Genomic DNA, 16,646 nt, shown 5'->3' on the forward strand with positions numbered 1-16,646 from the left:
CGGCGGGATGGAACGTTACCCGGAAGGGCATGCGAGGCGCGCGAGCCCGGCTTGCAGCTGCAAGAGGAGCCCGGGCGGTCGGCGGTGCAAGGCTGGGGGAGTGGAGCTCAGCTCGGGGCCGGGCTCATGGAGGAGCCGGAGCTGTATGGCATCGAAGATGAGTTCGACCAGCAGTTTGCGGACGAGCTGGAGGTGCTGGCAGAGATGGAAGGTGGGTGGCGCTGTGTGTGTCCGAAACCAGCTGCTGGTTTGTTTGTAGCGTGTTGCCGTCATGCTTGCACTGGCATGGCAAGATCTGCGGGGCGAGAGAGGTGGGGCCCCCTCCGGCCCCTGGCAGAGCTGAGTTCAGGATGGCAAAGCCGGGGCTGCCTACTGTTATCAGGAGATTCAGCCTTGGTCCAGCAGCCAGTCCATCAGGAAGGGGTTTATCATACTGTGGCGGTTACCTAATGCCCTTGTGCATAGTGACAGGTTTCAGAGGGGTAGCCGTGTTAGTCTGTATCAGCAAAAAAACCGAGGAGTACTTTTGGCACCTTAGGGACTAACAAATTTCTTCGGGCATAAGCTTTTGTGGGCTACAACCCACCTTATCGAATGCAGTGAAGTGGGTTTTAGCCCCCGAAAGCTTATACCCAAAGAAATTTGTTAGTCCCTAAGCTGCCACAGGTCCTCCTTGGTTTTTTTTTTTTTTTGCTTGTACATAGTGTTGGTCTTGGATGTTGACTAGTCTCCCTGCAAGTTTTAAACTTGAGTAACAGTGAATTTTATCTGAGGGTTTTACGTGATAAAAACGCGTGTGGTACATTTCTTAATACAATCACCAATACTTAGGTTCCATCTCCCTGGGGCAAGCAACCATGTCTAAACTTGCTTCTAGCTGGACGGACCTGGAACTTGGCTTGACTAGCAAATGTAGACGGAACCCACCTGGATATTAAAAGAAACCTGTTCACGCTCAGCTGGGCTAAAGGACTAGTTTGGTGCTATGCCTGCTGGCTGGCCGGTGTTGCAGTCTGGTTTGGCATCTCCTTTGCTAAAATCAGGCTTATTCATGGCTGCTTCCCCCCCATGCAGAGGCGTCACCTCATATCACTGTCGTTTTTTTTAAAATATCCCTTTCAGATGTCCCATCTCAGCTGTTGGCCCCGAAAGTCTCCCAGCTCCGGAGCAGAAAGCAGACATTTGAAGAAGCCATCACAGCCGGGGATGGGGTTAAGGACTCTGCTGCTCTAAATTGCAAGCCAGGCCAGGAAAAGGACTCTCAACACCAGACAAAAGCCGCGGAGAGCGCTGGGGAGGCTAACCCAAGGAAGCGGCATCTAGAGCATATTCTGCATGAATCCGAGGAGGAGGAGGAGTGTTCGGGGAGCTTGCCCCCTCGCCAGCCTCCTGCTGTGCTCAGTACGTTTTGGAAATGCTCTTTGGTTAGCTTTATATACCTGTAGGCCAAGGCCCTTTTGTGCTTCCCTTTGCCTCCACCTAAATGCCCTTCGTAGCAGCTGATTCCCTTTGCAGCTCAGACTATTGGCATGACGCTGGATTGGCCAGCTTGCCATGTTTGCTCTTACCTAGAGGGTAAAGCAGACACCTCCCACCCGTCTCCCAAGCCCACGTTCCTCTTTGAGGCACCTGAAGTTCATTTCCCAGGGTGTCTCAAAGGTGGGCCCTGAGCAGGCCAGAACCGTGTAGCCTTGCGCTGAAAAATTTACTTTATGGGATCTCTGTAATTCAGGAAACATTTGTGTGTGTGTCTTGGCAGGACAATCTTGGAAACTCGGACTTCCGGTGTCTGTTCTTGTCTCTGTTGTTGACTCTTTGGGCAAGTCAGTTTGCCTTACTGTTTCTCAGTTGTCCATCTGTTAAAAGGGGATACAAGGGGATGTGAAGCGCCATTCACGAATGCTTACAAAGTGCATTGAGATCTTTGGATGAAAGGAGTTGTATTAGCTCTCTGTAAATACCCTGCTTTGATCGGCATTCCCTCCCCCACTTCACTTTGTGTCTAACAGCTCCTAAGCCAAAGCGACGAAGACTTGAAGCCGTTAAGAAGCTGAATTTTGGTGCGGAGGACAAATTGGCCTCTCCTGATTTCCCCCAGGACGACATTACCCCGCCTCCTTCCCCGGGGGACTGCTCCAAACCACAGAGTGCCAGGTTAACAGGATTTGGATCCTTTTCTCGTTATTTTGTCACTGTTGTGAGGAAGGCCCTTGGCAGTCAGTAATTTTAAATCTTGGAGCTAAACTTGTGCAGTAAACTAAAGGTCGTTGGAAGCTTGGGGTCAGATGTCCATTTAGGTTACAAGGGAAAACGAGTTGGGTGGCTTTATCCTAGTCCCTTTTTGTTTCCACTTCACACAACAGCGCAGGTGGTTTCTGCTCCAGAGAGACCCCTCGCTATCTAAACTTTCATACCATACTCATTGCAGTGACATTTGAGTGCCTTGCTTGGGCCTGGCAGGAGCTTGAGGTCAGGTTCAGGGACTTTGACAGGGCAGGAAGAGCAGGACTGGACTAACAGGATATGCGGGGAGTCAAGGTTGAGGGTAGGGTATGGGGGGGACTGTAATATCAGGACAGAAGCTGTGCGGGTGACGAGACTACAAAGTGCTGAAGACCAGCACGTAGGTACGTTGGCAGAGCCGTGTGGAGGGCGCCCAGTGCTAGAATAGCTGGGAATGCTGCATGACAGGCTTTGTGTGGATGACCGAGCTTTGTTGGGTGGAAGTTTGCACAGCGTTTTCCTGCTTGTATTTGTTGCCATTTTCTGGTGACCTAGAAAGGCCCATGAAATCTGATTTGGGGTGTATTAGATTTGAATGTTTTGGTACATTGAGTTTAGCCTGCTGGGAATGTGATTTCATGGGCACTTTCTCTTGTGTCCCTGTCTTAAAGGAGTCCAAAGTTCCTGAGCCCGGATAGCATGGAAGTGAGCGACATGGTTCCGCTGTGCGTGACGCCACCCCCTAAAAAGGACCCGAAACGGGTTCTCAAGCGCCCGCCCATCCTGGAGGACTATGTCAATGTGACTTCCGCTGATGGCACCAGAGTCTTCATGGTTCTGAAGGAAGATCACTCCAGAATTGGAGTGAAGGTAAGATCTGGCAACTGGGGACTGGGTTGGTTAGGTTGTTCTGTGGCCTCCAATGCAGTGATGGAAGCCGAGTAACTCTAGAGTCTCTTGCTAAGGGTGAAATATGAACCTGTGCTTTGTAAATACTAGTGCAGTCTCTGATCTTTACAGCTCCCCAACTCTCTGGGCTGGAACGCACAAAGACCACTTCATTTACTGGGGGTTCCTTTTTCCTACCTAAAGGAGCAAGTGTCTGAAGAGGTATGGTACCCAATTCCTATTTCTAGCTCTTTCTCTCAGCTAGCAATTGATATTTCTAGGGTCAGGCATCAACGACCTGAATCTTCAAGTGTTTGTTAATTCTGGGTGCCTCGATCTTTAGTTTCCATACAGCTTAAGCTCCTGCAGTTCTGACTGTAGTTTGTGGAACCTATGAAAGAATTAAGCTATCAGTGTGTCAAGCTGGGTACCCAGAATTAGCAGACACACCTGAAAATCAAAGTTCCGGATGTTCTAAAGTATCGCCAGCAGGTGTATTTTTCTGATCTGCTGCTTGCTTCCCTTTTGATGGTAGAAGTTAGAGATGGAAAAAGACTGTGGTAACATTTCCAGAAGAACGTAAGTGACTTACAGCCAAAGTCCTGTTGGCTTTCAATGAGAATTAGTCTCCTAAATTCCTAAGTCACTTTTCAAAATGGGATGTAGTCGCTTACATGCTTTGGAAAATGTCACCCCTAGTCAATTTATTCCCTGTATTCTTAAGTGCTTTGCCCACTTAACATGACTCAAATAATGTGTGAGATGGCTTCCCCCGCTTCCCTTTGAGTCTGTTCTGTTGGACTAACCCTTCTCCTTCCTTTCCCATATGAAATGTTTGGTTTCCAGGCATGGCTCCATATAGATTACCATCAAAAAGCAGATCCTTAAGGAATGTAGTCTCCTTGCAGAACGAGCGCCATGCAAACTGATTTCTAGCTAGGTCTTTAAGACGGTCTAGCTGGATGGCCAGTCTGTGTCCATCACTGGTGATCCAAGGTTTCGTTGGTCACTTTCACCTCAGTGTCAGAAAAGCTCTTGGCTGTTTCAGCTACCAAGACAATTGACCAGATTGTAACAGGTGGTCCTGCTTCAGTGTAAACACCCTCAGGATGTGAATGTACCGACCCCAGAGGGACCATATAGATTATATCCAGCAACAAATTTACATGATTCATTTTTCTTTCTTGTGTGGATAGAACACTGAGATCAAAATGAGCTAGGAGAGGGTAGCACTCTGTAAACTAGCTTTTTTTGTATATGGTAGATCAGAAAACCTGGTTCTTCAGAATTGGCCAGATGGCCTTCTTGAGGAGCATGCAGTCAGTGTTTGAGTGCTCGGCCTCATTCATACTTGCACCAAAGGACCCACCAGACGCACACAGATTGTTTTATTGCAAGCACAGATGGAGACCTTTCGAAAACATGGCCTCAAATATCGTGTCCCTGAACAGCCAGGTCTGGAGAATGCCCACCGGGGAAGTGACGTATTTTAATATATGGATTTTAATTCTTGGACTAAAGCAAAATAGTCATCATGGCATAACCTCCTTGCCACCCTGCCAGGCAAAGAGCATTAGTTATGAAATCCCTGCTAAGTCACCAGCCATGTATTAGAGCATTTCTGACCCCCATCGCACCCCTGTTTGTTTTTAAGCGTCGGAGGCGGGTTTTGGAGGCATCGGAGCGGCTGACCGAAATATTAAACAGGTGGGTCATTTTGGCAATTCTCCTTCTGTCCTTCTAGCATCTACTGCCAGGGTTCTCACACGTCGCTCTCTGGTGCCGCTTCCGTCACCACGATGAGGCTTCTGTTGGGATTCAGCCACTGATGCTTCCTGCTCATTGGAGCCTGCTCTAGAGGGTTTCTTTAGGTCGAAGAATGGCCTTGTGGTCCAAGACATGAACTGGAACTCGGGAGATCTGGGTACAATTTCCAGCTCTGCCGCAGATTTCCTTGGGCATGTCACTTAATCACACCATGCCTTAGTTCCCCATCTGTAACATGATCATCCTTTTTCGCTTGCTGTTTGCCTCTCATGTCTATATAGACTGTGAGCTCTTTGAGGCAGGGATGGTCTCTTACTACATATATGTACAGCAGCTAGCGCAGTGGGACCCTGATCTCAGATGAGGCCTCCAGGTGTTACTGTAATAATGTTTCCAGTAGGGTCCAGCAGGCATGTATTCTTGGCCCTATGCTAGTCAAGATTTTTATCAATGACCTGGAAGGAAACATAAAATCATCACCGATAACTGCAGATGACTCAAAAATTGGGGGAGTGGTAAACAATGAAGAAGGCAGGTCATTGATACAGAGCGATCTGGATTGCTTGGTAAGCTGGGTGCGTGCACACAATATGCGTTTTAGTATGGCTGTATGTACATGAATCCATCTAGGAACAAAGAACGTAGGCCATACCTATGGGATTGGGGACTGTATCCAGGGCAGCAGTGACTCTGAAAATAATTTGGGGGTGGGGGTGGGGGTGGAGAACCAGCTGAACATGAGCTCCCAGTGTGATACTGTGACCAAAAGAGCTAATGTGATTCTGGGATGCATCAGCAGGGGAATCTCCAGGACAAGTCGAGAGGTTATTTTACCTCTGTGCTTGGCGATGGTGTGACCGCTGCTGGAAACCCGTGCTACAAAAGTGCCATGCAAATGCCTGTTCTCACTTTCTGGTGACATTGTAAATAAGAAGAGGGCAGCATTATCTCCTGTAACTGTAGACGAACTTGTTTGTCTTAGCGATTGGCTGAACAAGAAGTAGGACTGAGTGGACTTGTAGGCTCTGAAGTTTTACATTGTTTTGTTTTTGAGTGCAGTTATGTAACAAAAAAAAATCTACATTTGTAAGTTGCACTTTCACAACAAAGAGATTGCACAACAGCACTTGTATGAGGTGAATTGAAAAATACTATTTCCTTTGTTTCTCATTTTTACAGTGCAAATATTTATAGTCAAAAATATTATACACTTTGATTTCAGTTACAACACAGAATACAATATATATGAAAAAGTAGAAAAACATAAAAATATTTAATAAGTTTCAGTTGGTATTCTATTGTTTAACAGTGCGATTAAAACGGCTATTAATCGCGATTAATTTTTTTGAGTTAATTGTGTGAGTTAACTGTCATTAATTGACAGCCCTAAAAAATACCCAAGCCCCATCACTTCTATTTATCCAGTGCAGTCTGTGATCTTTCGAAAAACCTCAACACTGAATAGGTAGAAGTTGCTCAGTGGGCTAGCATGTAGCCCATGACCTGGGGCAGTTAGAGAAATGCGGTGAAGGGAGAACTAACTGCTCAGGTGGATTTCTCTAACTGGATTAAGTTAGCTGGATTTAGGATCTCTTCTGTCCTTTTGGTGTTGGATGTTTTGTACCTAGGCTAGTGTTTATATTTATAGATGATGACTATTGCCTGATCTTTCCTTTGACTCTAGTACAGGCTCTCATGGGTGGGCACTTTGTGCTCTGAGGTTTTTAATCTCTGCCTTGTTCCTTGCAGTCCCCTCCTTGGAGAGGCTGGAAATGAGACCCAGGAGCCTAACGAGGAAATGGATGGTGCTGACGATGAGGAGGAATCTGTGCTGCACTGCCTGTGGGTCGACAGATTCACTCCTAGACACTACACGGAGCTGCTCAGTGATGATGTAAGATCTCTATATAAAGTAGACCTGATGGGGTTTTTTTTTATGATAGTTCTTTAATCCTGGGGGTTTCTGGTGCCAAATTATTGTTGTTTGTGTTATCGCAGCTCCTGGAAACCCCAGCTGAGATCAGGGCCCCATTGTGCTGGGTGCTGCTCATACATATAGTGAGAGATGGTCCCTGCCCCAAACAACCTAACATTTAAATGGCCAAGCGAGACAAAGGGGGGGAGGGAAAACAGGCAGAGAGGTGGGAAGGGACATGTCTAGGTCACCTAGCAGGCCAATGGCAGAGCTGCGCATACAACACAGGTCTCCTGATTCCTAATCCAGTGCTGGGCCCGCTAGATGGTGCTGCTGCCTCTAACCCAAATGGCACCTTCCAGTCAAGAAGACTAAAATGTCAAATGCCTGATTTAGTTAATTATATCCATGTATTGGGACACCCAATTGTGTGTTTATTGAGGGGCTGAGGCTGGGGTGGGGAGAAATCCCTACTGCCTCCTGAAGGCTCGAGTCTGATCTGCTCAGCTCGTTGGTTGTTTCATGTGTGCACATGGAAAAGAACCTCCCAACCGAGATCTTTGCGGTCCATAAACGGTAGCTTTTTAAGCTACAGGGGAGGATACTTTCAGCTCTGTACATGGGAGGCTCTCTTGCACTCGTCTGCTTCTCATTTTCTGCTCAGGCAGATCCTTCAAGCTCCTTTGATTATTTATCCTTCCCCCTTTCCTCCTCTGTCATTCAGTACACAAATCGCTGCCTTCTGAAGTGGCTGAAGCTGTGGGACGTGCTGGTCTTCGGAAGGGAAAAACCCGTGAAGAAAGCCAAGCCGAGTGTTGACGCTCGCCCTCCATTCAAACAGCCCAAGGACCAGCAGAACAAATGGAGAAGTAAGGCACAATTCACAGAAGAGATTCTGGAAGCTGAGCTGGATCACCACAAGAGACCCAAATACAAGGTGCATATTAGCAGCTTGGCCCCTCCTCTTCCAGCACAACCCTGAGAAATTTGGATTTACTTTTTAGAATTTAAGTGAATTCTTGGGGTTTTCCTGTCAACTTCTGCTTGCGCTTGCATCTTGCAAGTTTAAAAAGTGGGATAGCGGCTGGAGTGAAAGGAGACTGTTCCAAGCACAGGCAGCTGCAGCTGGGCGCATACTTGTGCTTGTCCTGTAGTTCAAGCTTGTCTTCTGAAAATCCCCTCCACTAGAGGTGACATTATGTACCCTTAAGCAGGCACGATTCCTTCCAGCAGAGGGCAGCGCTGCACAAATACATCATAGGAGGTTAAAATCATACATTTGGCTTATGATTTGGTCAGCTTAGCTCTGTCCCATAAATGGATTTTGAAGGGAAAACAAGAATAGATACTCAACAGCGGAATAGCACTGCATACATCTCCTCTGCTGGATTAAACAGCAAATTAAGGGATACAAATTAAGGTTATGGCAAAGATTGTTTTAAGTAAATACATTGCTGGGATCTTAACCACTTATGCAGAATGTGTCACCCTGAAGGGATCTCAAAGCACTCTACAAACTTAAATATACCATCATACATATTGCTGGCACTGATGCCTATAGTTAAGGTTGCCTTATGTGTTCCATTAATGGATTCTCCCATCGCTTTGAATAAGTGAACTGTTTTCATTTGCTTTTATAACTTGGCCAGACTTAGGTATGTAAAATACATAGCTATAGCAATCAGTGCAGCCACTGCTACGGTGGACAGAGGCTGTTGTTTAATAGCAGTACCACAGGATCATTTAGGACAGGAAGTGAAGAAGAATTTCATTGAAATGGCAGGAATTAAATAGGCAAGGTTACAATGACCCAAACTGGGATTTGATCAGGATACTGGGCTAGTGTTGCTGTATAAAGCACCATAGGATCTGAATGCCAAGAAGTTCGTGGAGTCTTGAGAGGTAGAAGACGGGGCAGCTTTGAAGACAGAGCAGTTTTCAGGCTGTAGAGCTTTGACCCTTTGCAACATAGACCTTGTTTGGTATCGAGCGACGGTCTCCTGTGCTGGGCACACGGTGTGCATTGCTCTGCATTCCCACTCTCTGCTGTAGGTGGCGCTGCTGTGTGGCCCACCGGGTTTGGGGAAGACCACGCTGGCCCACGTTATTGCCAAGCAAGCGGGATACAATGCAGTTGAAATGAATGCCAGGTGAGTCGGTTCTCCTGCCTGGCCTTCCAGTCTATCCTGGCAGGAGATCTTCAAGGCCGAATAAACTCAAGAGGGTATAAATGTCTCCAAACGGCTTTTGTTTCAGTGATGACCGCAGCCCAGACATATTCAAAACGCGGATTGACGCTGCTACTCAAATGAAATCTGTGCTGGGGGCCAGTGAGAAGCCAAACTGCCTGATCATTGATGAGATAGACGGTGCGCCAACTGTAAGCCCCATGACTTGGGGGGGGGGGGGGGGAACCTTGGGTTTCATAGCTGGGGAGATCCTACCGTTTCCTCGTCACTTGTTCTTCTGTATTGGGGGAGCAGGAAAATGACCGGGACTCTTAGAGCCAGATTTTGAAAGGTATCTAGGCACGCAGTGACATTTTCAAAAACACCTACTTGCTTGGCACCCACTGAAATCTGTGGGAGTTACTGGCTAGAGGCTTTTGGAAAAACTCACTAGACACTTTAATACTTTAAAAATCTGACCCTTAGTGGTTTGCTGCAGGTGTGTTTCATCACCATCGCTCTCCTTTGCAAGTCCAGACTGGTCAGTAACTTTTTGAGAGAGAAGAACTTAGCCTGGCTTCTCCCTTGGCTAGGACCAATGAGATGTCAAAGCCTGACTCCTTGGGTGGCGACTCATGGCTGCAACGCGTGCCGCGTGTAATGCGGAAGAGGTCGAGAGGGTTCTAAGCAAGTCGGAAATGGGAGCGATAGAGTTCAGTTGTAGAATGGGGTGAAGCCTTTAACTGGGCTGTGTGCTGGTCAGCTGCCTTCCAAAAAAAACCATTCGGTACGCTTGGGTGTCTTGGGGAGAGGATACATACAGGACCTAGAGCTCAGAGATTGGATTGCAGTGCCCGCCCCCCCAGCGATGCCAGCATAGAGTCCCCCAGTAAGGGACAGATTTCATGCTAACATCAGTTCTGTGCTTGATCTTGGGCAGAAGACCCTGCAGAAGAGAGATCCAGCTGAGCAGTGCCCCACCCAGCAGCACTGGAGTCGAGCATCCTGACTCACCCCCCACCTTTCCCCCATCGCTGGGAATTCGCTCAGTTGTATTAACTCTTTCCTGCATCCCTCAATAACTAACATTCGCTCTTTTTTCCCTTCTTTCCCACACCCAATTCTTCAAGGCTTCTATTAATGTGCTGCTAAGCATCATCAACCGTAAGGACACGGAGACTGAGCCGGCAGCTAACCCTGGTGGAGCAGGTGGCAGAAAAAGGAGAAGGGAAGGCGGCATCTTATTAAGGCCAATCATCTGCATTTGCAATGACCAGTTAGTATCTTTCATTTAGGCCTTTCACTCTGGGTCAGGAAATTGAAGATAGGATCAGGCATAAAACCAGAACCAACCAGCTGGGGTTGCTGGCTGCTCCATGCCTTGCGGAAGGCTGGGTCTAGAATAAAGAATGGCGGTGTTTCGCTTTACTTCTGAATGCTTTGCTTCCTTCTCTGCAAACCACACTGAGTACGTGGTTTGTGTGGTGTGAATGTGAAGACCAGTGGTATCCAAACTTTTTGGAGGGTGCCCCCTTACCCTGGTCCACGCACCCCTGCTGGGCCGGGAATGGGGCCACATCTGGAAGGGGCTGGTGGGTGGATAGGGGTAAGGGGGCCGAAGCTGGGGTTGCAGCTGTGGGTGGGTGTAGGCTGACAAGATGTCCTGATTTTATAGGGACTGTCCTGATATTCAGGGTATTTTCTTATATAGGTGTCTATTACCCCCAGCCCCTGGACCGATTTTTCACACTTGCTGTTTGGTCACTCTGGGTGGGCAGGAACAGGAGTGGAGCCGCAGCTGGGCTGCGGTGGGGGCTGGCAGCCAGGCCTTTGGCCAGGTGTGGCTCTGCTCCTGGCCTTACCCTAGCCTCGGCCCCAAGCCAGGAACAGAGCCACACTGAGGTTGGGGATGGCGCCGGGCACTGGAGCTGGGGGACGCAGCTGAGGGCAGGACTGGAGCAGAGCTGGGAGCTGGGTGGCGCTCCCTCCCCACCCCCATGGGGGCTGGCCCAGGCCCTGCCACGCACCCCTGGGGGGAGGGATAGCTCAGTGGTTTGAGCATTGTCCTGCTACACCCAGGGTTGAGAGTTCAATCCTTGAGGGGGCCATTTAGGGATCTGGGGCAAAAATTGGGGATTGGTCCTGCTTTGAGCAGGGCTTTGGACTAGATGACCTCCTGAGGTCCCTTCCAACCTTGATAGTCTATGATTCTATGTTCGTCTGTGCCCCCCTTGCGGGACGCGCCCCACACTTTGGGGACCTCTGGTGAAGACACTGATTCGTTATGTGAAAGCAATTCCCCCCCCCCCCCCCCTTCTTTCTCTCTCTAATCATTCAACTGTTTCTTTCTCCTCTGGCTAAATTACAACTGTAGCCCTGTTCGGGAAAGAGGCTGGCACATTTCTGGTCCCAGCACGCCCTTGTGAGCAGCATCTGCCCACCATAGCATTCCCAAGCCAACTTAGTGACTTGTTATCAAACCTCCCCAGAGAAGGCACCTTTTAAACCTCATTCTTACTAGCTTTTCTTAAATCACAAAGTCATCTGTTCGTGTGCGTTACAAACCCTCAGCTACCCAGGACCCTTTTAACCCAGTATGTGTAAACGTACGCTAGGGCCTACAATAGAGCGGCCTGCGCCCCTTATGGACCAAACTTCCACTGAAGAGAGGAGTTAGGCCTGGGCGGTAGCTAGAGGCCCATTATTTTGCTTGGTTTTCCTCCTCCCTAAGGGTTATCCTTAAAGGCCTCTGTGTTTCCCTTTGGCAGGTATGTCCCCTCTCTGAGGCAGCTGAGACAGCAAGCTTTCCTCTTAAATTTTCCTCAGACTGCACCCTCCCGGCTGGTGCAGAGACTATACGAGGTCAGTGTACACCCGAAGCGCCTTTCTGCCCGGGATTATTTCTCTGTGTCATACAGGGAGCTAACGCACTAACTCCCTTTTCTGTAGATTGCCGTCAAGCAGGGCATGAAGGCGGATACAGGGGCGCTCACAGTGCTGTGTGAGAAGACCGAGAATGACATCCGCTCATGTATAAACACCTTGCAGGTACAGCAGAGCTGTCACTTCCCACAGGCCTCTGGGTGGTCTTGACTCTGTGGCTCTTGACACGGGGCTGGATTCCAGCTGGCAGTTTAGAGGAAAAGCTCTGTATCCCATCACTGGGCCCTTGAAATGTCCATGCAGTCTGCTCTACTTAATTTCTTTCAGCTCTCCTGTTAAGCAGATCTCCCCCTTTTCTGGGATCCCAACTTAGCATCACCCTATCGACAGAGTATGTAAAGTCAGATTCGGGTGCCATTAACTCCCATTTTTATCAGCACAAGCGTGGAAGGATGAATGGTCAAATGGCACTGAAAGCCTCTTTCTGCCTTCCCCCTAATTTCCTTCCTCTTCAGCAGCAACCCTCCCTCACATTCTTCATCGCATTGGCTATAATCAGATTTCTTGGTTGTTTCTCCAGTTCCTTCATGGCCGAGGCAAGAAAGAGCTCAGCATGAGGATGGTGCAGACAATGAAGATTGGCTTGAAGGACCAGAACAAGGGGCTCTTCTCCATCTGGCAGGAGATCTTCCAGCTTCCAAAGGTTCAGAGGTAAAGAGTGCTGGTTATGTCTCCACCATGGAGAGAGCAGGGTAGCATAGGAAACGGACTCTCATTTGTTCAGTATGGCGGAGGAGGGGGATTCAGGTACCACGATGGCTACAGAAACGAGTAGCTATGTGCATTTGCTTGCAATGGAGAAATCTGAAATCTCCATTACAGTGCATAGGCCATAATTCATATCCTGCAGCATGGAGGGCTTCATTTGAGGATGCTCTTGGGTACCCTGTATTCTTGCGTTCTCTTGTGCCATCTCCAGTGTTGGTTGTAACTTGGATGGAGGGCAATGCTAAAGCCATTCTGAAAAGCCTGAGTGTACTCTGCTAATCTCTCTCTTTGGACCACACCACCCTTTCTTCAGGGGAGATGGGGTTTATTATTCACCCATGCTCCCTCCTTTCTCTCTCCCCAGACAGAGGATTGGAATGGACCCTTCCTTGCCAAATCAGATCTTCCTGGGAGCTGATGCTGACCTGTTAAACATGTCGGGGGGAAGAGCTGGTCTTAATGCATCCACCCAAAGGTTCCATCACATCCTGCATCTCGCCACCTCTTCTGGGGAGCAAGAGAAGCTCACTCAGGTACAGCAGTTTCAGCAGGAAAGCCAGGTGCTGTTGCCTCCAACCCCCCCAAGGTGTTTTCCACCCAGGTTATGAGGCAGAGATCTGGCTAACACAAGCTATAGCTGGCATCACACCAGGCAGGTCTCTCCGTTTTAGTCTATAGGACCACATCTGTTGCCAGCTGACCGTTCTAAAATAAGGCCAAGCCAGCGGCTGTGGAATGGAATGAAGGGAAAAACCATGTTTCACTATGGTACGGTGGTGACTGAAAATTACTTCCAGGTTCCCTTATGACAGGGGTTCTCAACCTTTCCCTTTCCGAGAGCCCCCTTCTTCCTCTCCACGCTATAAAAACTCCACGGCCCACCTGTGCCGCACCAACTGGTTTTCTGCCTATAAAAGCCAGGTCCGGCGTTAGGGGGTAGCAAGCAGGGCAATTGCCTGGGGAAACTACGTTGCTCAGGCTTTGTCTTCAGACCTGTGCAGAGGGCCTTTGGCTTTCTGCCCTGGGCCCCAGGGAGCCTAACCTTGGCCCTCCTTGGCAGGCCCCCTGAAACCTTCTTGCGGCCCCCCCCAGGGGGCCCCCGACTCCTGATTGAGAGCCACTGCCTTATGATACCTCGGTAGATGAGAGAATCATGGCGCCTTATGCGTCGTTAATCTCGGCCATGGAGGGTAAATAACCACTGGACACCACCAGAGTGGCAATGTGCAGTGTGATATCGCAAGGCATCTTGGAAGCGGTGGACTCAGCTGCTCCCGTGTGGAGTTACAGTGTAATGTGTCGTGACGGAACTCGACGGTGTGGGGTGGGGTGGCGCAGTATCTGATCCTGGTGGACGGAGGGAAGGAAAAATGTCGCTATTCTACGCAGAAAAAGGGAGATGAATTTTGTGAACCAGACTCTGAGGTGGAAGTCGGTATAGTTCCGTTGACTTCTCCGTGATATTCTGCTTACTCTGTGCAACGTGCCCTTTGTGAACTGAAAAGTTTTCTTGGCAGAGACGCTACTTGATTAATAGCAGCATGAGCGAGAGTTTCAGTTAATCTCGGGAATGTTACTGATTGAACTCAGTGGCTGAATGGAGACTTCCAAGGCAGGCGTTCTGATTGTGAAATTAAATCACGTTTTTGTGTGAGGGCATTTGTGTGGAAGTTTAGCCAGGGAATGGATTTCTTCTTCAATTAACTATCACAAATTATAAATGTTTACAGTTCCCTTTGATGGGTGGCAGGGGGCACCAAAGTTTAAAAACCCCAAAGGCACCCTTTAAACTCTTTGTGGAGGTATAACAAATACTTGCTGATGGAAACACTGATAACTCTATACTGTTCTAATTGGCTAACGATCTATAGGCCTTTATTTTTGTAACTGTGTACCTGCACAAATCTGCAATCATTTAGATGCTAATTTTGCAAACACTGTTGCTGAAAACCACACACTTTCATGGGCAAATACCATGCTTGTACCTGCAATTGTGACTCAGGAATGGTAATTGTACACCTAACCTGCACACGCACAAATGCACAGTTATGAAAACACGGCCTTTAGCCTTCAGAGGGTGAGAAATAAGAAGCATGATAAATTCCGGTCATTGTGATACACCAATTGTGATAAAACTTGGGATTGGACAAGAGCAGCTGATCTGATCGTTGGTTGTCACAAATCAATAAAACCTAGTCAGTTGCCTGACACACAGCTGCCGCAAGGATTGATTTGCTGTTACTTCTGGATAGTGCAGCAGGTGGATACGCAGCAATTTAACTACATACTAGTGGGATGCTTGAAACCCTGACTCCCAGCTATGAAGGTGACAGGCTGTCTAGTCAGGATCAATATGTAATCGTCGCTCTGCTCTGTTCCTTCCAGGGCCTGTACGACAACTTCCTGAACATGAAGTTAAAGGATTCCAGTTTCAGCGCGGTGTGTCTGGCTCTGGAGTGGCTGGGCTTCTGCGACATAGTCAGCAGCACCGTGATGCACGGCCAGAACTTCCAGTTGATGAGATACCTGCCCTTCCTCCCTGTTGCTTTTCATTTGCTCTTTGCTGCTTCCAGCATCCCCAGACTAGCCTATCCCAACAGCCAGTATGAGGCAAGTACCGAGGACTGATGGGCCCGGGCCAGTGGTTTGGGGCCTACGAGGGAGGTTTATTGGCTTCCTTTCTATAGGTGCGATGCTTATAGCTGTGTTGCGGGAAGGAAGCAGCCGTTGGAGCAGGGGACCTTGACTCGGACTCCTGGGTTCCTAGGTGATTTGCCTTTGGATATAAGTGCGTTTGCAATACAGTGGCTCACAGGTTTCCTGCTCTGTCTTAAACCAGGCTCTGACCAAACTGAACCAGATGCAGAATCTCGTGGCATCCATGATATCGGGGATCGCACCTAACTCTCGGAGCCACGCGAGGCCTCAGTCTCTCATCCTGGAGGCACTCTGTCTGCTCTTAGACATCATCTCCCCAAAGCTCAGGCCGGTGAGTGACCCCCTGGAAGGGCGGTGTCTGCGAATGTCTCCACGTGGGTGGCAAGTGCCCTGTGCTTGTCCACGGGGCACGAGAACCCGTCCCTTTGGAAAGTGTCCCTAGCGCAAACTGGGTCCCAGAAGGCACTGAGCAATTCCGAGCAGCAGACAGGGATGGGGTATGAATTGCAGAGAACAGAAATGGACTGAGCCCGCCAACCCAGAGTGTAGCGCTCCAAACTTTGGGCTAGCTTTAAAGTGGGGCTGCTGTGATAGGGCATCCCAGTCCCGATGCTGGCCTGTTGGGGTCTGGGGGGTAGTGCTGAGTGCCTATAGCTGAAGGCAGGAGGAGCTGGAAGCACTTGGCCCCTCTGGTAATCAGCCTCTTGGGGAGAGGGGCACACGTCTGTTCTTATGCACTCGAGTGTCAGTTTGCACTTCCATAGGTGGGACATAAACAGTCCTGGTAAGTCCCCGGTGCCTAAAGAATTAGGGTGTCTGTGGAGGTCAAATCAAAGGAGTGAGGCCAGCAGCGCTGGGAAGGGAGCAGAGAAGTACAGGCAGCCGTCCAGTGAGGGGGAGAGACCGGTAGCCAGACCTGAAGAGAAAGCTGTTGTACCAGCAGCGTGCACAGAGAAGGCCGGGGGCAGAAGCGGGGTATAGAGCAAGATTTGGTCTGTGAGTGCAACCGGAGGAGAACACGCTGCCGTATTAGGACGGGATCAAAGCACACCCAGTGGATTCTGGGACACTAGTGCTTTCCTCTCTGATCCCTCTTACAGGCCCTGGCGGCTGCGGAGGCTGGGTCTGACTTGGGTCAGCAAATGCTGCTCTTTTGCTTTGGCACCGGAGAGCGATGGGCTCTGTCCCTACCAGCCTGGGGGAAAGTGACGCAACCCTATTTGGCGTGTCTCACTATTTTAATCCTCCTGGGTATTAACTGTCCTCCTTGTATCAGGGAAAGAAATCTACTTCATGTTATTTTTGTGTTTAAAGATTTTACGGATTCATTGTGCTCGTCCCTCAGTTAATCTCACCTGTGTTCAAGGTGTGTCCTC

General features: G+C 49.0%; 1 protein-coding gene across 4 annotated transcripts in view; it reads left to right on the top strand.

The window, feature by feature from the left end:
- The first annotated feature begins 82 nt into the window (after positions 1-82).
- Positions 83-16,646, top strand: part of CHTF18 (chromosome transmission fidelity factor 18) — a 44,957-nt gene continuing 28,393 nt past the window's right edge. For 3 of the 4 annotated variants that reach the window (XM_077828114.1, XM_077828113.1, XM_077828115.1), the window contains exons 1-17: positions 83-211; positions 1,123-1,401; positions 2,010-2,154; positions 2,895-3,093; positions 3,244-3,333; positions 4,766-4,818; positions 6,628-6,772; positions 7,518-7,730; positions 8,846-8,943; positions 9,050-9,173; positions 10,092-10,237; positions 11,730-11,823; positions 11,911-12,009; positions 12,425-12,555; positions 12,977-13,145; positions 14,998-15,222; positions 15,452-15,601. In XM_077828114.1, coding sequence (XP_077684240.1) covers positions 127-211; positions 1,123-1,401; positions 2,010-2,154; positions 2,895-3,093; positions 3,244-3,333; positions 4,766-4,818; positions 6,628-6,772; positions 7,518-7,730; positions 8,846-8,943; positions 9,050-9,173; positions 10,092-10,237; positions 11,730-11,823; positions 11,911-12,009; positions 12,425-12,555; positions 12,977-13,145; positions 14,998-15,222; positions 15,452-15,601 — 2,445 coding nt within the window. In that variant the 5' untranslated portion in view covers positions 83-126. Of the gene's footprint in view, positions 212-1,122; positions 1,402-2,009; positions 2,155-2,894; positions 3,094-3,243; positions 3,334-4,765; positions 4,819-6,627; positions 6,773-7,517; positions 7,731-8,845; positions 8,944-9,049; positions 9,174-10,091; positions 10,238-11,729; positions 11,824-11,910; positions 12,010-12,424; positions 12,556-12,976; positions 13,146-14,997; positions 15,223-15,451; positions 15,602-16,646 lie in introns of those variants that run through there. The other variant, XM_077828118.1, reaches the window with a different exon arrangement.

This window comes from Eretmochelys imbricata, chromosome 10 (genome assembly GCF_965152235.1).
Source record: "Eretmochelys imbricata isolate rEreImb1 chromosome 10, rEreImb1.hap1, whole genome shotgun sequence".
NCBI lineage: Eukaryota > Metazoa > Chordata > Testudines > Cheloniidae > Eretmochelys > Eretmochelys imbricata.